The sequence below is a fragment of the Petaurus breviceps genome, unplaced genomic scaffold (genome assembly GCF_028583685.1).
Source record: "Petaurus breviceps papuanus isolate PSGF00001 unplaced genomic scaffold, PetGlider_PUasm1.0 90897, whole genome shotgun sequence".
Lineage (NCBI taxonomy): Eukaryota > Metazoa > Chordata > Mammalia > Diprotodontia > Petauridae > Petaurus > Petaurus breviceps.
The window spans coordinates 15313260-15335251 of NW_027187374.1; the positions used below are offsets into that span (position 1 = coordinate 15313260).

At 38.7% G+C, this 21992-nt stretch overlaps 1 protein-coding gene and 1 pseudogene across 4 annotated transcripts in view; one reads left to right on the forward strand and one right to left on the reverse strand.

Annotated features, from left to right (window-relative positions):
* The window catches only part of APP (amyloid beta precursor protein), a 192423-nt gene that overhangs the window by 152989 nt on the left and 17442 nt on the right, over positions 1–21992 (forward strand). For all 4 annotated transcript variants that reach the window (XM_069075071.1, XM_069075073.1, XM_069075070.1 and 1 more), the window contains 4 exons: positions 639–797; positions 7413–7541; positions 8434–8533; positions 17903–18124. In XM_069075071.1, coding sequence (XP_068931172.1) covers positions 639–797; positions 7413–7541; positions 8434–8533; positions 17903–18124 — 610 coding nt within the window. The remainder of the gene's footprint in view (positions 1–638; positions 798–7412; positions 7542–8433; positions 8534–17902; positions 18125–21992) is intronic.
* On the reverse strand, positions 818–5721 carry LOC138151517 (serine/threonine-protein phosphatase PP1-gamma catalytic subunit B-like; annotated as a pseudogene).

Consider the following 21992-nt stretch of genomic DNA (forward strand, 5'->3'; position numbering starts at 1 on the left):
CACCATTTTGCCCCTTATATTTCCATTCTATAATGCAGGCATATTGGAAGCACCTCTACTCTGACCTGTACATGTATTTAGCTGTATGCATTATCAGGAAGATTTTCATCCTTATACTAATGAACTATCATTAACTTAAACCCTGTTGACAGAGAGAAAAGATAAGATGCTTTTAAAATACTTTTTCTGTTTGATGTCATTTTTTTTAAAGCAGTTGGGTTTAAGTAACTTGCCCAAGGTTACACGACCAGTTGTTTTGTGTGGGTGTTAAGTATCTGAGGCTAGAACCAATCCCAGGTCCTTCCGACTCCAGGGCCAGTGCTCTTACTCACTGCGCCACCTAGCCGCCCCATTTTGTTTTGTTTTGTTTTGTTTTTGAAGAACAGTTTAAACTGCTTCAAAACATATCCCTGGTTAAGACCAATCTACTGAACCCGATTCTTAGAGATAAATCAATAACATATTGATTCAACATATGAATGGTAGTTTTTGGATTTGTAGACATATGAAAAAAATTATTAATAGCTTACGTGGACCTTTGGAAAAGTTTTAATTTCTTAATGATGGTTTGCCGCACGTGTTCCCTCAATTAGTGTCTTTTGTCATTGATGTATGTCTATGTTTGTCCTCTCTGTAAGCATTTCCAGGAAAAAGTAGAATCATTAGAACAAGAAGCTGCAAATGAGAGGCAACAATTGGTAGAGACCCACATGGCCAGAGTTGAAGCTATGCTTAATGACCGTCGTCGTATGGCTCTGGAGAACTACATCACAGCCCTCCAGGCAGTTCCTCCACGGGTATGGCTAGGTTTTTTCTCATTTTACTTTTTATTTCAAATTACTATGAAAAGAAAAATAGGGAAAAGGACAAATGTTTTTAATGTCTGTTTCCAGGTGGTCCCTGAACACCTTTGAGAGGGCTTAGATGACCATCTAGCTCAGAAGCTTTCCCCAGCTAGGGGAGTTATGTCACTAAGGTTTATAAAGGGAAAGAGCGAGTCCTCAGTGTCTGGGCAATAGCACACTTGAGAGGCAATTATAGTGTAAGGAAAAGAATCTTGGATTTGGCATGGGAGGTCATAGGTTTATATACTGATTCTCAAGAGGTTTGTGGCCTTGAACAAGTCAGGTTAGCTTCTCTGGGCCTCAGCTTCCTAGTCTCTGTGTATCACTTGGTATAATTAGTACCACAGGCAAACAAGCTCTTCTCACCAGAGGTCATCTCCATCTTTGGAATGTAGGTGGTGGTTATTGTTGTTTTATTGTTTTCAGTTGTATCCAACTCTTTGTAACCCCTTTTGGGGTTTTCTTGGCAAAAATACTAGAATAGTTTCCTTCTCTAGGCCATCTTACAGATGAAGAAACTGATGCAAGCAGAATTAAGTGACTTGTCCAGGGTCACACAGCTAGTAGGTGTCTGAGGCTGGATTTGAACTCAGATCTTACTGATTCCAGGCTCAGCACTCTATCCATTGTGCCACCTAGCTGGAATATGGGTAGGGACTCACTGTCCCAACTTCTCTCAGAAACAGGCCCAGGGGTATGATTTTTTTTTCTCCAAAACAGCTTTCAAAGAAGAGAATTAGATAGTGAACCTTTCTGCTATTTTGTTTACCAAACCTCCTTCCACATGAATCTATTTATTGTTGGGTAAGAATGACATCAAAATATTTGGTTTTGATTATTATGATATATTTGATATATTATGAGTGTGAACAGGGCCTATAGACCACCTTTAATCAGTCAAAGTCTTTGTGTGAGAGACTAGATCACACCCTACCTGGTAAGCACATTTTGCATAAAAGGAGGAGACTGTCTCAGAAACCAAGAAGAGATGATGCTGAGCATCTGGATTTGAGAAGTTGGAATAGACTTCCTACAAAGAGAGGACTGATCTGTAGCAGAGAAGGGGGAGTCATATTGAGGAGAGTCCCTGGCTCTACTGACATTTGAGAGAGTACGAAGACTGAGAAAAGTCACAAGAAAAGGTCAACTGTTTCTCCAACTTCCTGTCTCAGTGCCTATGTATCTAATAGACAAAATAGTAAAATCTCTTTTTTTGTTACTGAAGTGTTTCCAGTAAGATGACCTTTGCCTTAAGCACAAAGAGGCTAGGAGTAAACTAGGGATAGATAAAAATGTAAGGTTGCAAAAGTGAGCCCAGCCTCTGCATAGGAGTCTTGGAAATGTTTTCGAACTTTGGGTTGGTAGTGATTGTAACTGAACTCAGATCTTTTTATAGAAACCCTGGAATTTTTTGTTCGTTGGACCAAGGTCTTCTTAATTGTAGCCCCCGTGTTCACAAATAAGGAAATATGCGGCTCAGAAGCAGTTCAGATCAATTATTTATATCGAATGGGCTTTGATACTAATTAAAATGGCAAGAGAACAACTTTAAAGAACAGAAAATCCTGCATTTAAACATAGATCCCCTTGGATAGAAAGACCCTTCAAGGCTACCAGCATTACTCTTGATCACAAATACTTGAAGGTGTCATGCTGGGAGATTAAAGCATGAATTTCCATAATCGGTGTCAGTATGCCATATCTTGAGAAAGGTTTAAAAAAAAGGAAATTGAAAGCTTATGGTACAGTTAACAAAGAAAGATTTCATGATCCTACAATGAGGCTATCTAATGATTTGTGTTCTAAATCCTAAAAAAGAATCTGAATAACCGTTCAAAAGATTTGATCTAGTCTGGTGTTTGCAAGCAACTATATACTGTGATAATTCAGCATTAGTTAACTTCTGTGACATTAGCCTGGAAACTGGTATTATTGGCTATGTATCAAAAAGCCTGTATTTGAGGATCCCTATTAATTCACTTGTGCTCAGGGAAATAAACACTTCAGACTCACTTAGCCTGGTGCACATTCTTGCTCTTACTCACTGTGCTGCCTGGCCACCCCTAGATTATTCTTATTTAAAAAAAAATATTTATATGGATGGGAAAGTAGGCCCCTGGGTTGATAGTTATTGATGTTCTCAGGGTCACCTTTTTTGGGAATAATAAATTCTAACATTCTCTCTCTGCCTTTGGCATCTTCCCTTCAGATAACTTGATAGCTGATCTCTTGACACCTTCAAAATAAGTATCAATTTATATGTACACCTCTGTTTACACGTGGTCTAGTCCCATATATGACCACTTCCCTCTTCAGAACCTTTTCTGCTTTCTTATAAGTACATTTTATTTGTATTTATATATACTTATATGTATGCTTCTCTGAAAGGTATGATAAATATCTAAACTGATGTAAAACTTTGACTTCCATATCATTCCCCTTAGCAAATTATTCAAGTGTTTACTGACTTAAGACACTTTTTATTTTCCATTATGGTAACTGATTTATAATAGTTAAAATAATGTATGAAATCATTATAATCAGTGTTGATGATTTTTGCATTTTTGCATCAATGACATGACCAATTTGGTTGAAATTATTTTAATTTCATGAATGCTTTTTGCTTTTCATTTTTATTCTTTTAGCTGTTTATGAATTTTTGCTTCAATAGTTGGTTGTTCTTAACATTTAAATTCAGCTAATTGAAGAATGATTCCTGCATTAGGCATTTCCTGTTTATTAAAGCATAATAAAATTAATTTTTGTGATGTTATTCAGAGTTAACCATATATAAGGCCTTACAATTATTTTCTTGAAAAAGAATTCATTGTATATAGTTATGATGCTTCTGCTTAGTCCTCAAGACTTTAGCCTCTCTGCTTACCCTACTCCTGATACATATTTCCAAGATGGTGCTTTTGCATTGCACGTACTGAGTATCAAAGTATATATTGAGTTAATTTGGTGACTACTACCAAGTTCTTCGTAAGATTCCTCTACCTCTTCATGTTCTGTAGCAGATAGTGATATATATGCCATGGTTCTTTTCATTGATTTTTTTCATGTTGTTTTCATTGGCTTACTGCCACTGTTGCAAACAGTGCGATACAAGTTGACCATATGCCCCATTAAATTATATTTTTTGTTGACTTTGGGTGTTGGAATAAAATTACCTTTAATTGCCTTTCCAAGAGGCTCCTGGAGCCATCCTTCCATGTAATTCTAACTTCCTTCTATCCTCTACTTTCCTGTTTGATGGAATGTCAAAATTTATAAGATTCACTTCCTTTGGTATTGTGCTCATTCACTGATCATTGGGAAAGATTCTCATGTTTATGCAACTGACAACCAAGTTAGTGTTTATAGATAGTCTAGAAATTGTGCCTTGCCTTCCCTCCATATTTTTTAACCAGTCTGCTTTCTTCACTATAGAAGTAAAAGGGACTGAGCCCCATTTTGTATTGTTTGCCATAGACAGAGTTTGTTACCAAGTAGCCAGTGTAAGTACTCTATAATTAGATGAACTTTTTCTGAGACTGATTCCCATGTACTAAACAGTGCCACAGCTTCTCTTTCATTGGTGTATCCTTTGAGGGCCCAGAAGTACCTCAGGATCACAATGAGGCATCTATCGTAATATACTTTGTCTATATATACATATTTATTTTATATACATATATATGCATACACACACATATATATATATAATAGTATGCTTTTTCATGATAGTGATGTCTAGTCTCAAAGAACGCAAGTATCTTCCTTAGATCTTAAAGAAAAATAAGCATTTATGCTACCCATGTATTGCACTGAATTTTTAAAAAGTTAATTGTACACTTACCCCAAATAACAAGATCAACTGCTATGGAATGTACAGCTGTTTCACTGACAGAAGATGCTTGTATAGGAATTTAGACCTTCTTTTTTAAAAGAATCTTTTCTTAGGAATGGAGAAAGTCTTTCATTTGCTATTATAAAGTAAATACCATTCATTAAATTAAAAATGGGAGGAAATTCACATCGTATACACATATCTGGTCTGAGCAAACTGACCAGTACATGTTAGTTTTTTGAATAAAGGTTATATATAATAATGCAAGGCCAGTAGGCAGAGTCAAATTGTAAGCCCGCTGACATTTAGCTTCTTTCTTTGCCAAGTTCTAAAATCTGAAAAGAACATATTACAGCTTCCTCCATGGTTGTCATGGCACCTGCATTATATATCCAACTCGCCACATTATTTGGGGCAGAAAAAATGTTATAAATTGCCACTTCACAAAAGATTAATATCCATTTCAACCACTTCTACATTGGACTCTACATTTAGATTCCAGTAATGCTTATGAAGAAATTTTACAAAATACTTTGGCACCAAATGTAAAGGACATGCATCATTTTACCCCAGCCTAAAACAGCTTTGTCAGGGTCAGGACCCCACAAAAAAATTTTGATGATCTGGTCCATAGATTAAAGATCTGGTTACAGACCTCCAAGATAACAGATTATTTTCTCTTCCACAATGGCTACAATTAAAGCAGTCTGTAAAGCTTTTTCATAGTTTAATATTGTATCTTCTTGCACATTCATCATAAAATCCATAAATTCCATTGATGCTAGCACATGCATGATTCCTTCTAAGAAGAATAAGAATCTGTGTATTTGATTTTGTAGGACAGTAAGTGCCAGATATAGTTTCTGAAGACTGCTTCCCTCATCTGCATAGTCTCCAAGAAACATGCCATTGCTTTCTGGTAGGAAACTGCCATATTCAAAAATCTTAGGCACATTATAATATTGGCCATGAATATAATCACATATTTTAAGCAGCACTTCAAGTTTTTAAAAGGATAGGCTCAGAAAATAATTCCATTGATATTAAACAGTCCCCCAGATTTCATTCTCCATAGTTGGAAATTTTTGATCTGGCTTTGACCATCTCAGTTCCAGCAGCCCGTCTATATGTACTGTCACTTCACTGACAACCCATATCCCCACCCAGGCTGGTTGAGACTCAGCCCATCCACCTCCCTTTCCTCACACTTATTAGCACAGAGAAGCAGCATATGTAGAAGGGGCAGTGGAGGAAACAGTAGAAGCTTTGACTACTGTCTCCTCCCTTCCATCTGCCTCGTCCAAACCTTCTTCCCTTCCTTTTCCCCTTAACTCTCCTTCTCCTCTTTTGGTATAGTTTTTTTTTTTTTTTATGCCCGCTTATCTGACCAGCCATTAGCACACTTTCACATTCTTTTTGTTGTTGATGTGGTTTTGGTTTGTTTGTTTTTTTCTTTTTGGAGGGAAATTGGGGTTAAGTGATTTGCCCAAGGTCACACGTCTAGTTTTTGTGTTAAGTGTTTGAGTCTGGATTTGAACTCAGGTCCTCCTAATTCCAGGGCCGGTGCTCTGTTCACTGCGCCACCTAGCCACCCCTCACTTTCACATTCTTGAGACAAGTTTTGCATGGCATGCCATGCTTTTGTATTCCTTCTGTTACCTGTCTACCTTCTGTGCATATCTTTTTAAAATCTACATTGGTTTGTGATTTCTCTTCAGACAGTTGTCATTGCATCATTGTTTTGGGCTTTCTTTGGCCTCAGTCCCCTTCTCTGGAGCAGAGAACTCTACTCAATATTTCCTATAGTTGCTATATCTTGGTTCTCCCTTTGTTCTATGTTTCCTCCAAGTCCTTAAAAATCCAGATGCTCAAGGGGTGGCCAGGTGGCTCAGCAAGTAAGAGCACTGGCTCCAGTGTCGGGATGACCTGCAGATCAAATCCGGGCTCAGATACTTACCACCACAACCAGAAATAACTGGCCATGTAACCTTGAGCAAGTTACTTAACCCCAATTGCTTTAAAAAAAAAAAATCCAGATGCTCAGAATTTCTTCTTTCCAGGTTTTTATACAAAATTGCTTTGGCATAAGAGTATTTTGCATAAGGATTGTAATATATTCACACTCACTTCCAATTATTAAATTCGATCAAAAAAGTATTTTCATACAGTGAAATAGGACAGTTTTAATCCCACCCTTACACTGGTTTACTTTTGAGAGAATAGTTTCAGTAGTGTGTTGGTACTAGAAAATAGGAGTTGTGCCTTAGAAAAGCTGGGGAAGAAAGAATTTTTAGAAAAAGTAGGATGAAAATTCATCTAAATATCATAACATTTTGATAATAGAGATGGTTCTAAACAAAGTTCTTAGACTTCATAGAGCATAATAGTGACTATACATTTGACAAGGCCTACATGATTACTCTGACGTGATCATAATTTGAAGGAAAACTAATTAATTAGCAGCAATACATGAACTAATAGACCTAATAGGTCTTTAAATCAACGAATAGGACTTTTTACCTGCCTAATCATCACTGTTATATGTCATACTTGCAGATTTAAGTCAGTAAACAATTATTTAAAAATTCACACAGCCTACGTACATAAGGAATTCTGATTAAATGACGCACTATTGAAAAAGATTTAGGTGTTCTTTTAGCAATAGAAACACTGATTTGGAGGGTGGAAATTTACTTTTACATACTGAAAAAATGTTTTCCATTTTCATTCTGTAGCCGCGTCACGTATTCAACATGTTGAAGAAATATGTACGTGCTGAACAGAAAGACAGACAACATACCTTAAAGCATTTTGAACATGTTCGTATGGTGGATCCAAAGAAAGCTGCCCAAATCAGATCTCAGGTAAATAATAAAGGTGATAATCTTTTAAACATAGCAGATATTTAAAATTTTTAAGTATTTGTTTTACTCATTTGTACATGTTGAGAAAATATTTCTTTTAAATATATAGCAGCAAGAGTTGTTTCCATGATGTTAATGGCATAACAAATTTCAGAACTTGTGAAATTTCCTTTGGCAGACAATTGTTCTCTTGAATAATTTGGCCAAGAATTTTATAACTTATATTAGTTCCTGAATTCCCATCTTCCAGGATTTTTTTCTTTTTACAAATTCTCACTTAAAGAATCAATGAAGAATAGTCATAAATTTACCATTACTTATTCTTGTCACCTTTTAAAAAATTAGAAGAAATAAGTTAAAAAATATTTCTAATTTACTATAGCCTCCAAAATTATACAAATCAAATAGTTTCCTAGAATCATAGGTTATTTTTCATATGATACTTTAATCTAATAATCCTCATATGTTTTTTAAAAGTAAGCCCTACTAAATGTATATTTTTAAACATACCGGATTCTTTGAGATTTAAAATGTATTCTAGCTTTTAAATTTTACCTTTTCTAGAATGACAAAATCTTTAAATATCTAGTTTCAAGCAACTTGTAAAACTAAAATATGGAAAGGAGATTTTTGGTTTCACTGTTTTTCTAGTCTCAGAATTGTAGAACTGTGATAGAGAAAGGATCTTTTTGACTATTTTAACAAGTTTGTAGTAATAGTAGGAATATACAATGTCCTGAAGCAAAGCAAAAAAAAAGTAAGATGAAAAAGAAAAATAGCCTTTCAGAGAAAAAGCCCTAAATGTTATATCTTTAAAATTATTTTCATTTATAGTGACTAATAAGAGAAAAAACTACTTTAGGTTTATCTTAAGCTTCCATCTTTGGTATAGGTCATGACACACTTGCGTGTGATTTATGAGAGAATGAACCAGTCTCTCTCTCTGCTCTACAATGTGCCAGCAGTAGCCGAGGAGATTCAGGATGAAGTTGGTAAGCTAACTGTTGTATTGAAACTTTTCCTTTATAAGCCCTCTGCTTTATAAACACTCCCCTCTTTCTCCTATATCTATGCCTAGAATTTTAAAAGAGACGTGAATAAATTTCTGGAGGGAAATACAGTGTTATTTATTTACAATCCTAGTAGGAGGGGATATAGTACACTGGTGGCAAATACAAATCCATATAATCATTAATTACATTATAATAGGATTCTCCTATTGATTTTTATTTTAATAAGTTTTTATTAATGTCTTCTGTTTTCTATCAACATTTTGGTATACTAGTATGTAGCAGAAAGCACCCTCGCATACCCAGGATGGCTGCTAGCACAGGTTCTTTGATCTGCTTTTCTAAAGGAAAGCAACTCAAAAAGGGTTAACAGTCTTACTTTAATCAAACATAGATATCATTCACTTAGTTCAGGGGGAAAAGTCAGCACCCTGAACATCAGAAAGCACAAACAAATCACAAGCAAACAAAAATACAAAGAAAATAGTACAATTCAACAGACCAGCAGACGGGCTTCTAGCTGTCTGACCATCACACACATACAGTGTTAGTTAAGAGAGAGAGAAGCACCAACATCTGGATTTTCAACTCCAGGAGGCTTAACGGTTGCCCAGAGTCTCATCTGGCCCAATCATACAGCTCTTCCCATAACTGAGCCCCAAAGCAAAACCTCACGTCAGGGTACATACCGCCTTCTTCAGGGTCAGAGGACATCACAACTGTCATGACCCCACTGCCCAATTATAAAGTAACAAAGTTTGGGCCTTCCTGAAAAACAAGCCCCCCCTAAGCAAGCTTCTCCAGTTGGACTCTGCTCCACCCTTCAGCAAACTCTTCCCACTCTCAGGCTCCATGTGACCACATTCCACCTATGAGAAGGAAGACACACACACACACACACACACACACACACACAGCTAGTTTTTGTGTTAAGTGTCTGAGGCAGGATTTGAACTCAGGTCCGCCTGATTCCAGGGCTGGTGCTCTATTCACTGTGCCACCTAGCCATCCTGCAGAATATATTTTCAAATGAGGGAATGTCCTCAAATTCCCTTAGGCTTATTAAGGGATAGGGAAGATCTTCAAATTTCCTTACCATTACATAATAATGGAGTAACAAGTGGTTTAGAGTATGAGCATTTTAGTCCCTTTATTTGTATAGTTCCAGATTTTAAAAAATATATATTACTTGCATAATTCCAGATTGTTTACCAAAATTGCTTGTACTATTTCAGAGTTCCACCAACAACGCATTAAAGCATCCTCACTTAACTCCTCCAACATTGAGTATTGCTGGTTTTTGTTATCTTTGCCAATTTGCAGGCTGAGAGATAAAACCTCAAGGTTGTGTTGATCTGCATTTTTCTTATAACTTAGTGATTAAAAGCATCCTTTCATGTGGTTGTAATTTGTGGTTTTTCTTTGAGGAACTGCTTGTTCATGTCATTTGATCACTTAGCTATTGGAGAATAGCTTTTAGTCTTAGGTATATTTACATAATTTATATAAATTGGATGCTAAACGCTTATGAGAGAAATTTGATGCAGAGATTTTTTTCCCATTCAGGTACTTCCCCTCTTATTCTGCTATGTTAAATATCTATGTAAAAGCTTTTAAATTTCAAATAATCAGTTATCTAATTTTTCTTATTGCCTCTATCTCTAATGGAAATACGGGGTTATGTTCCTGTCAGCTTCCTCTGGTCACATTTACTTTAGCACTTTCTGGAGCAGCTTTGTGTGCAAATGGGTGATATTTCTCTTCCTTTTTCTGGATATACCATATTGTTTGATTAATATTGGATTCAAGAACATATATATATATATATATATATATATATATATATATATATATATATGTATATATATATATAACTCATGCTTGAAGGAAACCTTATTCGAAATAGGCACATCACAGCCTTCTCGCACTTGGGAACACTAGACAGCACTTCAGCACCGTACTTGGAGGCATTTTAAACAGCAAAAATCACCAAAAAAAGTTTAAAACATGACACTAAATAGACTACAGAAAGGACACTTTTTCACAGTATGTGAAGAAAAAGGCACAGCATCATTTGTTCAGTTCCATTTGGGAACATATATATCATTTGACTCAAATTTTTCACCACTTTGTACATGTTTGAATGGCTATGAAAGCACAAGTATTGATTTTGAGGTTGCGAATAAATTTTAGCAAGGAGGTAAATTTGCAAATATGGAATCTGTGAATAATTAAGATCAACTGTACTACGTATATACATACATGTACACTTATGTATATACACTTATATTTACACAGGCAGAGGGAGAGGTGGAATGATAGGCACATATTTGTTGTGTATACACACACACTGCTAATGTGGGAGGTGTTTTTGCTTGACCATGCATGTCTTTTTCTTGCTTTTTCAATTGGGGGTGTGGGGGAAATGGAAGAGAGATGGAGAGAATGTGTGTGTGGGGGAGAGAGAGAGAGAAAATATTTGTGCATATAATACATACATCCCTCAATTCACCACTCTGAGTCCATCACCCCTCTCTCTCTAGAGGTGAGTAGCATATTTCATCCTGAGCCCTCTGAAATTGTGGTTAAACATTGTGCTGATCATAGTTCCTAAGTCTTTCAGAATTGTTTGTCTTGACAGTATTGTAGTTCTGTGAATTGTTCTTCCAGTTCTGCTGACTTCACTTTGTGTCAGTTTTCTCTGAAATCACCCGCTTCCTCATTTCTTACAGCACAATAATATTGTCACATTCACATTCTTTAATTTGTTCATCTGTCCTCCCACTTATGGGTACCCCCTCAGTTTCCACTTCTTTATCATCACAAAAAATGCTCAACACAAACCCCCATACCTGCAGAAGCAATGCCATTCCATCTTTTCTAGCAGATTACCTCCTCACTCATCACTACTCTCTCGTTTATCTGCATTCTCTCTCTATGCCTAGACCTCTTCCCTGTTGCCTACAAAAATAGTAGTGTCTCACTCATCCTCAATCCCTCACTTATTCCATTCATCCCTGATAACCATCTTCCTATATCTCTCTTTCTGTATCCCTTGTGCCTAGGCTCCCTGAGAACGCTGTCTACAATAGATCCTTCTGCTTTCTCTCCTCTCCTCTCACACTCTCCTTAACCCTCTACACATATTTATGTGTACATGGAGGGAAAGACAACAGCATATAGATATCCATGTGTATGTATGTCATGCATATACATATACACACATAGAAACAAACATGGCCGATGTGGGGTTTTTTGCCCAGGCCTGTAGTAGCTTTTCTTCCTCTTGCTTTCTCGGTAGAGTGAGGGGGACGGGAGTAGTTACGGAGAATGTTGTCTTCTCATTAGATTGTGAGTTGCTTGAAGGAAGCTAGAAGTTGGAGGTGCGCTCCTAGGGACTGCCTTTGCTTTTCGTTGTGTCCCCAGAGTGTGGGGAAGTGCCTAACAAATCTTAGGTGCTTAACATATGTATTAACTGACTTAGAAACTGCTAAATGCTGAAGTTGTAAAGAAAGACATTAACATGGTCCCTACTGTCGAGGAGCTCTCACTCCTGAGGGAGAAAACATGCAAATAATTATACACTTATAAGATACATACAGCCTTATAGCAAGGATTCTTAACCATTTTGGTATCATGAACCTCTTTGGTTGTCTAATAAAGCCTATTGACTTCTCCTCAGAATAATGTTTTAAATGAATATATTAAAATACAGTCAATTACACTGAAATATAGCTATCAGAATTTTTTTTAAGTTATCAGTCTGACACAGTGGATAAAGTGCTAGACCTGGAGTCAGGAAGACTCATCTTCATGAGTTCAAATCTGGCCTCAGACATTTACTAGCTGTGTGACCCTGAGCAAGCCACTTAACCCAGTGTTGCCTCAATTCCTCATCTGTAAAATGAGCTGGAGGAGGAAATGACAAAGGACTCCAGTATCTGCCAAGAAGATCCCAGATAGGGTCACAAAAAGTCAGACACGACTGGAAAACGACTCAATGACACTAGGCACCAGGCTCTGTGCTGAGCACTGGAGTTCATGGATTTCATGTAAAGAACCCTTCTCCTAGAAGAAAAAGAGGGACGGGACCAGTAAGAGCTTCCTATAGAAAGTGTAATTTAAAGAGAATCTTGAAGGAAACTAAGGAAGCCAGAAGTTAGAGGTAAGGAAGGAGAGCAGTTCAGGTATAGGAGATAGCCAATCCCAGTTGTAACTGAGTTGAGAGGTGGAATATGATTTGTGAAGAACAGCAAGGGGCTGGCAAAGGGCTCATATGATGTGAGGAGAAGAGTAAAGTACATAGAAGGTAAGAGGAGGACAGATTATGAAGGCTTTAAATGTCAGAGGATTATTTATTTAATCTTGGTGAGGAATCCAGTAGGGAACCACTAGGGTTTATGAAGGTAGATAGTCTGATATGGTTAATACCTGCACTTTAGAAAGATCACTTTGGAAGATGAGTGGAGAATGGATTAGAATGGGGAGAAATAGGGAGACCAGACCAGTTATAAGTCTGTTTCAATAGTCTAGGTGTGAGGTGATGAGGGTTTGTGCCCAGGTGGTGACAGTGAGAATGGAGGGAAAGGGACATATGTGAGAAATGTTGTAAAGGCTGAAATGACAAGACTTGGCAACAAAGAAGGGAAAGAAATTTGTATAACGGATGTGAAGGTGAAAACAAGAGCTAGAAACAAATTAGATAGGCAGAGAGAATGCCAGAAAAGCCACAGATAACATCAAGGTTGAGAGCAAGGCCCATAGAGGATTGTGGGGCAAGGTTTACCCCACAGTATATTCACAGAGTTCCAGCTCCTCAGCCAAGAGCTTTTCTTTTTTCTTTTTTTTAACTTTTTTTTTTAATGCTTTATTAACTTCTGATTTACATCATTCGTTTCCACCAGATTTTGAGTTACAAGTTTTCTCCCCGTTTTTCCCCTACCCACTGCCTCAAAATAGCAGTCCCACAGGATATCCCCTCCTCCAATCTGCTCTCTCCCATATTTTCTCCCCTACCCCTTTCGACTTTTCCAGTAGATCTCTATGCCTCAGAGCCTGTATATCTTATTTCCCAATTACATGTAAGCTGGTATTAATAATAGTATACATACACACACACACATATTTGAATATTTGATTTTAAAACTTTCAATTCCAGATTCATTCCCTTCCTTCCTTGTCACCCACACTTACTGAGAAGATAAGCAGTTCAGTATAGGTTGTATGTGTGTGGCTAATGCAAAACAATAAAATAGTAGATATATTGTAAAAGACTGACTATATTTTCCTCCCTCTTATCCCACCTCCCACTTGTTCTGTTCTCTACTTTGGTCCCATCCCTTTTCAGAAGTTGGTACTTCCAACTGCCCTGCCCCCCAACATGCCCTCCCTTCCATCATCCCCCCTCTCATCCCCTTTCTCCCCTACTCTCCTGAAGGGTGAGATACACTATTTAGTGTGCATTTCATTCCCTCCTCAAGCCAAATTCAATGGAAATAAGTTTGACCCATTCCCTTTTGCCTTCCTATTCTTCCCCTCCATTGTAACCATTTTCCCTTGCCTCTTCTGTATGAGATAGTTTACCCCATCTGTCTCTCCCCACCTCCTCTCATTATATTCCTCTCTCACCTCTTAATTTCACCTTTTAAGTATCATCCCTTCCTGTTAAATTGGTCCTGTGCCCTCTGTCTATGTTTACCTGTAAACATATATACACACATTCACATATGTATTCATATGCCCATATACCCTCATATATAGACTTATATATATTTCTATTCCCTTCAACTACTGAGAAAAGTTTCATAAAATACAATTATTTTTTTTCCATGTAGGAATGTTAATAGTTCAACTTTGATAAGTTCCTTATGATTTCTTTTCCCTTTTTACCTTCTCATGCGTCTCTTGCTTCTTGTATCTGAATGTCAAACTTTCTATTCAACTCTGGTTTTTCAGCAAGAATGCTTGAAAGTCCTCTATTCCACTGAATGACCATATTTTCCCCTGAAACATGATACTCAGTTTTGCTGGGTAGGTGACTCTTGGTTTTAATCCCAGCTCCTTTGCCCTCCGGAATATCATATTCCAAGCCCTTTGATCCCTCAGTGTAGAAGCTGCCAGATCCTGGGTTATCCTGATTGTGTTTCCACAATATTCAAATTGTTTCTTCCTGGCTGCTTGTAATATTCTCTCCTTAATCTGGGAATTCTGGAACCTGGCTATAATATTCCTAGGAATTTTCTTTTTGGGATCTTTTTCAGGAGGTGATCGGTGGATTCTTTCAACCTCTATTTTGCCCTCTGGTACTAAAACATCAGGGCAGTTTTCTTTGAGAACTTCCTGGAGGATGATTTCTAGGTTCTTACATTGATCATGGCTTTAAGTAGTCCAATAATTTTTAAATTATCTCTCCTGGATCTATTTTCCAGGTCAGTGGTTTTTCCCATGAGATATTTCACATTGCCTTCTATTCTTTCATTTGTTTGGATCTGTTTCACAGCATCTTGATTTCTCATAAAGTCATTAGCTTCCATTTGCTCCAATCTAATTCTGAAGCTGTGATTCTCCTCAGTGAGCTTTTGAGATTCTTTTTCCATCTGACAATTTCAGCTTTTTAAGGCATTCTTCGCCTTTTTGAGCCTCTTTTGCCATTTGAGTCAGTCTGTTTTATAAGGTATTATTTTCCTCAGTCAGGCTGTTTACTCTCATTTCATAATTTTCTTGCATCATTCTCATTTCTCTTCCCAATTTTTCCTCCACTTCTCTTATCTGCTTCTTAACTTCTATGGCCTGTAACCAGCTTGTATTTTCCTTTGAGGCTTTTGGTGCAGGAGTTCTGACTTCACTGTTTTCCTCCTGTTCCATGATTTGCTCCTTTTTGTCCCCCAAATAGGAGTGTAACGTAGGAATCTTCTGTCTGCTTTGTTTCCTTTGCCTGGTCATGTTGCCCCTCAGTCACTTGACCCCTGGGCTTTTTGCCACAGTAGGACTCTGCCACTAGAAAGGGGAGCTTTCGTCCCAAACGCTGGGGTTTTCTCAGCTGCCAGAGGTATTAGATGGGTGCCCTCTCTGAGGTATCCACACGCTCTGGCAAGCTGGACACACACCCCAGTACCTCCACCCTAGACTGCAATACAGATCCAAGCAGGCTAAAGCAAGAGCCATTACCCGTCAGACTGGTACTTGGTCCCCCTACTCTCTGCAGGCCAGGAGCTGAAGCTGCCACGTGGTGCTGGCTGGCTGTGCCGGCCTCTCAGCGGCTTCTCACCTCAGGGGGCAAAAGCCACGCACTCCCACTTACTGGGTCCCAAAGTCCAGACTGTACTGACCTCTCACTTTGTCCTTCACATCTGTGTGTTGATAAATCTGGAAACGGCCACAGCTGCTGCTGATCTGGAGTCCCTCTGGCCAGCGGCTGGTCAGGCCCACCCTGGGGCTAAAGCCTCGGCGTGGGGCTGGGCTCGACTATAGCACTGCGCTGGATTCCTGCTGGCCTGCCTGGGTATCCTCAGTGGGAGGTTAGCTTCTCTGTGTCATTTTGTGGGTTCTGCAGCTCCAAAGTTTGTTTAGAGTCCCCTTTTTACATGGATTGGGGAAGGTGGAAGCCGGAGCCGCAGAGAGGTTGTGCTTCTACTCTGCCTTCTTGGCTCCGCCGCCAAGAGCTTTTCTTGCCATACAGTACAGACCCCTAAGTTGTCATGGTCAGCAGAAAGCTGTCAAAAGATATCTGTGCCTGCTGCAAAGCAGGGGATAGGGGTTGCTACAGAGAGACATCTATCATGCATGACTGGAATCAGGTCCACACCAAGCTTATCTGTCCTTGGCTGAGCATCCTTTAAGTGGGGCAGGGTGTGCAAAGGGATGCTACATATTTTACAAGGTATTTAAAGAAGGAAGGTGGGCACTAGTAATTGGGGGAATCAGGAAAACTTCATGTAGAAAGTGGTACATGAGCTGTATCTTAAATGAAGTGACACAGGAATGTATTATAGGCATGGCATGTAACCAGTGACACCATAAACGGTACTGATAGATCTCTCCCAATGTCAAAGTTCTGTGAAATTATATGTGATAACTCTCCTCAAATGGTTGAAAGACTTCCTTAACCATGGAAGAATATTCTGTGTAACTTAGTTCGATGTTAAGGGAATTCCAAAGAGTACCTCATAACCTAGGAGGATATGATCAAGGGGAAAACTGAAAAGCCTAAATTTTTCTAAATATTATCATTGGTCTTTAAAGAGACCAACCAGTATGCCTTCCTGTTTGTGCGAGGAGTGATAGCAGAATGAGGAATACATCATCAGATAGGGTCAGTAGTTTGTTTTTTTTTACTTCTCTGGAAGTAAGGGCTCTAAAAGGGGTAGGGAGCAGAAGGAAGGTGTCCGATAAGAATGTATAACTTTCCTCCAGTTCATCAGTAAAACATTCCTTAAAAGAGACTGGTATGGTGGACAAGAACATCATTGGCTGACCTCATTATAACAAATTATTGGATAACTAATAGAAAGTTCTTTCATTTATCAGTCCTAATTCTGGAGTCCCTTTGAATTTATGCATTTAAATGATAGTTCATGTTTTGTATCACTTTACAGTTACAAAAGGCTTTACATTTTTATATTTTCATAACAACCTTGTGAAATAACTAGTGTGCGTATTATCTCCATTTTTAAGTTAAAGAAACCAAGGTTTGACAAGGTCAAGTGGCTTAATCCCCAGTTCAGAATGAAGCAGAACCTCTGTTGAAGTCAGTCCTGAGTCCTAAGTGTCCATTGCACTTTCTTCTCACATAGCAGGTATCTGTTATACATTTAATCAGTGGCTTTAGTTTCTTAAAGGAGCCATCAGTTCTTTCAGGGAGTATTATCTTGTAAGTTACTGCCAGGCAACTAGATCGCACAGCAGGTAAGAATTCTGGGCCTAGATCCAGGAAGACCTGAATTCAAATCTAGTCTCAGACACTAGCTCTGAGACTCTGGGCAAGTCACTTAACCCTCTGCCTCAACTCCCTCAACTGTAATAAAAATATGGGTCTAATAATAGTACCTACCTCATAGCATTGTTGTGAGGAACAAAGGAAATAATATTTGTAAAGCACTTAGCACCTGGTGCCTGACAGTGGGAGCTTGATTAATGCTTGTGCTCTTCCCCCTAGAATTGGTTGCTTGAAAGAATTGGTGGCCATTTCTTTTCTCTGTGCATCCACTGCTGCCATTCCCAATAGACACCCATAGTCTCCAACTTACTCTTCTAGAAAATATGTTTGAGAGGATCAGTGAGATTGTATGCTAAATTAGGAAATAACCTAACACTGCTAATTACTAATCATTAGATATTGTTCCAATTGTACAGATGAGCTGCTTCAGAAAGAGCAAAACTACTCAGATGATGTCTTGGCCAACATGATCAGTGAACCCAGGATCAGTTACGGAAATGATGCCCTCATGCCATCACTGACGGAAACTAAAACCACAGTAGAACTCCTTCCAGTTGATGGAGAATTCAGCCTAGATGATCTGCAGCCATGGCATCCTTTTGGTGTTGATTCTGTTCCAGCTAATACAGAAAATGAAGGTAAGACTGTATTCAGATGTGTAAAATGTACACAGAGAGTACATTTATGGTTTTATGTTCTTTCATTTTTCATATTGTTAGGGGGGGAAATGTAGCTTCTGATCAGGAAGTATGTGTTTGTGTCTCCTAAAATTAAAGCAGCAGTACTAAAATGTTGATATAATAAACCATTCAAACGAAAGTGTTGGGGAAGAGTCTTAAGGAATCAGATTCAGTGGTGATTGCAGTCATGGCAATGGAAGCTGCAGCAGGCATAGAAATTTTTAGGTCTACGTATCCCACATGAAACACTTGGGGCACTGTAGTGTAATGTTCTTCAGCCTCCCTAAACCACACTGGCTTCTGTGCTGCCTTCCTTCAGTCCACAGCAGAACAGCAATACATCATTGTGTTAATTATCTAGCACTTATCTATCTACTTTGTGATTAAAGACCTTGGCTTTAATGAAAGGATGAAGAATTAGTGCTGAAGGTGCTGCAGCCTTGTTTCTTTTGCTTCTCCTGCTCACTGACACTGCCTTAGGTCAGGAGTTCACCTATGAACTGCAAATCAACCACTACACAGGCCAAATTATTGAGACCTGGTACACTGTCTTTCTGAAGTGAGGAGGCAAAGCCTAAGATTTCTAGTCTTCTCTTCCTTCTAAATTTAGTCATTCTTCAGGGACCATTAAAATTTTTGGTTTTGTTTCTGCTAGCAATTAGGTGGTGCAGTAGATAGAGTGCTGGGCCTAGATTCAGGAAGACTAATCTTCATGAGTTCAAATCTGGCCTCGGACACTTACTAGCGCTGTGGGCCCTGGGCAAGTCACTTAAACCTGTTTGCCTCAGTTTCCTCATCTGTAAAATGAGCTGGAGAAGGAAATGGCAATACCAGTCCAAGATCTTTGCCAAGAAAACCCTATATAGCAACAGGATATGACTGAAAAACAACTTTTAAAAAGTTTCCTCTTTTTTTTCTAGAAAATTGCAAGTGCCAAGTTTTTCTCATCCCAAGGTTAGAGCTGTTCAGCAATAGACCTAAAGTCATTTAAATGGTGAAAAGTCCCCTAGAACAACTCTAAGACCTTGCCACCAAGGACTAGGATGGGATAGACTGGGATTCCTCCACTTTCTCTTCTTCCTCCTCACCCCACCCCAGCACATAGGTTAAGCTAGTTCTATTTCTAAAAGCCAAGGAAGATGTTCCCAAGACTTTACTGGGGCGGGGGGAAGTGTGGCTGAAGCTCAAACCGCTTAGTGATTGTTGCTGTTTCCTGATGACTTCAGTTCATATTGAGCTGGCTTCCTTATGGGCTATCTGCATGGAGTCAGGGCCATGTGCTGTGCACATGACATGCTTTTCTTTTCCTTTTTTACTTTGCATTTAAGTTCCAGTGTTTATGTTTATGATATGTTTTCGTTTCTTTTCTCTGTTCTGTATTTTTTTAAGCTTAAAAGAAAATAACTACAGAATTGAGAAAATATCTAGTAGTGCCAGGGAATCCACTTAACTAAACATAAACAGAAATGATCTGAATACAGTAACAAAACAGCCCTTGTAGAACTAAAAGAAGGCTTAAGTAATTAAAGAGATATTAATTCCTCATTGTTGGGACTTGCTAATATAAGAAAAATGACTATACTACCTCTAGTATCCCCCTCCAGGAGCTATCTATCTTCTCATAGTGAATTGAATCCCTTGAGGGCAGGTGCTGCCTCATACATCTAATTGTTCATAAACCCCCTGTGAAGTTTCTTTGTCAAAGTCAGTAAGTAGATTCAGTTACCTCAAAGAAAAGTCATTTTTCTAAGACTGCATAGTAAGAACAGTATCTATACTATATATATATATATATATATATATATATTCCTTCTTAAACCTGTATTGCAATCTCCCATACACATATACAGCATCACAGTTGGTGGAGCACTGAGCCTGGAGTCAGGAAAGCTTGAGTTCTAATCCAGCCTCAGACTAGCTCTGTGGCCTTGGATAAGTCACTTAACCTCTGTTTGCCTTAGTTTCCTCACCTATATTTTTTTTATTTTATTTTTTTAAGCAATCAGGGTTAAGTAACTTGTTCAAGGTTACACGGCCAGTTATTTCTGGGTGTGGTGCTGAGTGTCGGAGCCCAGGATTTGATCTCCAGGTCCCGATGCTGGAGCTGGTGCTCTTACTCGCTGAGCCACCTTGCTGCCCCTAAGCAATTGGGGTTAAGTAACTTGCTCAAGGTTACACAGCCAGTTATTTCTGGGTGTGGTGCTGAGTGTCAGAGCCTGGGATTCGATCTCCAGGTCATCCCAACACTGAAGCCAGTGCTCTTACTCGCTGTGCTACCTGGCTGCCCCCCCCCCTCACCTATAAAATGGGGATAACAATAGCACCTTCTCCCAGGGTTGTTGTAAGGATCAAGTGAGATATTTGTAAAGTGCTTAGCACAGAGCCTGACACATAGTACCATGTTTCCCCGATAATAAGACACTGTCTTATTATTTTTTTGGACAGAAAAACACTAGAGGGCTTATTTTCAGGGGAGGGCTTATTTTAATGAACATTGACAGCAATTTTAATAAACAGGTAAATGTGAACAAAAAATTGTACCTTTATTCAATAAGCAAATCACTGGGGAAGAACAGGATGACGCGCTCACTGCTGCAGCTCTGATTGGATGCAGCTCGGAGCGCAGCGTGCGTTTCACGGGGCGGGGGGGGGACGGTGCATACAGAGGGTACCGTAATGTAGCGTGTAGTGCAGGGGATCACCTTCACTACAGTAGCAATCTCAATAGGGCTTATTTTTCGGGGGAGGGCTTATTTTACAGGAATCTTACACAGTAAGGGGAGGGCTTATTTTCGGGATAGGTCTTATTATCGGGGAAACACGGTAGATATCTGATAAATATTTGTTCCTTGCTCTTTTCCTTTACTTACCATTCATGTTTAATACTCTTAAATTTCTTTTTAATCGAATGTTAAGAAAAAGCTACTAAGTATCTCAGGCAGAAATTGAATTCAGGTCTTCCTGACTCCAGGCCCCACATTCTATCCACTATGCCACCTATACTTTGAACCATATTAAGAATCATTCCACACTTGGAAAGAAATTGCAAGGAAATATAGTAGTTTCTGGTGAAAGAAGATGTTTATCTGAAATCCCTGCCTTTGACAGACCCATTATCGTGACATAGCAGTGGGTGTGTGTGTGTGTGTGTGTGTGTGTATACATACATATATCACAGAGCATTTGAAAGCACTTTTAGGTAATAATTCTGACTCCCTCAGAAAGGAATGACAAGTTGTCATAGCTATCATCAAATTATTTGTAATACCTCAGTGTTCATTTCAACTACCTGCTTATCTTCTTTTTTTTTTTTTTTGCCTTTTGGAGGGCAATTGGGGTTAAGTAACTTGCCCAAGGTTACACGGCTAGTTTTTGTGTGTGGGTGTTAAGTGTCTGAGGCCGGAACTGAACTCGGGTCCTCCTGACTTCAGGGCCGGCGCTTTACTCACTGTGCCACCTAGCTGCCCCTACCTGCTTATCTTCTTAAATAATAATTATACATATAATTCTTTGAGGTTTCTCTTTTGATCTCCATGATGATCTTATAAGATCAATGCTATCATCTTCATTATGTAGATGCACAAACTAAGAGTATAAGTGACTCACCCAATGTCCAGAGCTAACAAGAGTCTAAAGAAAGATTGGAACTGTTCTCTCCTTGACTCCAGGAGTGGAAGGTAATCTCAGAAGGAAGTCACTAGTAATAGGAGAGATTTGATAGGTGGGATTTGAGCTTATATGTTGAAAGGGACAGTCATAGAAACCTGGGAATACACATAAGAAGTGATGTAGTTAAGTGATCAGAACCACGAGAATAATTTATGCA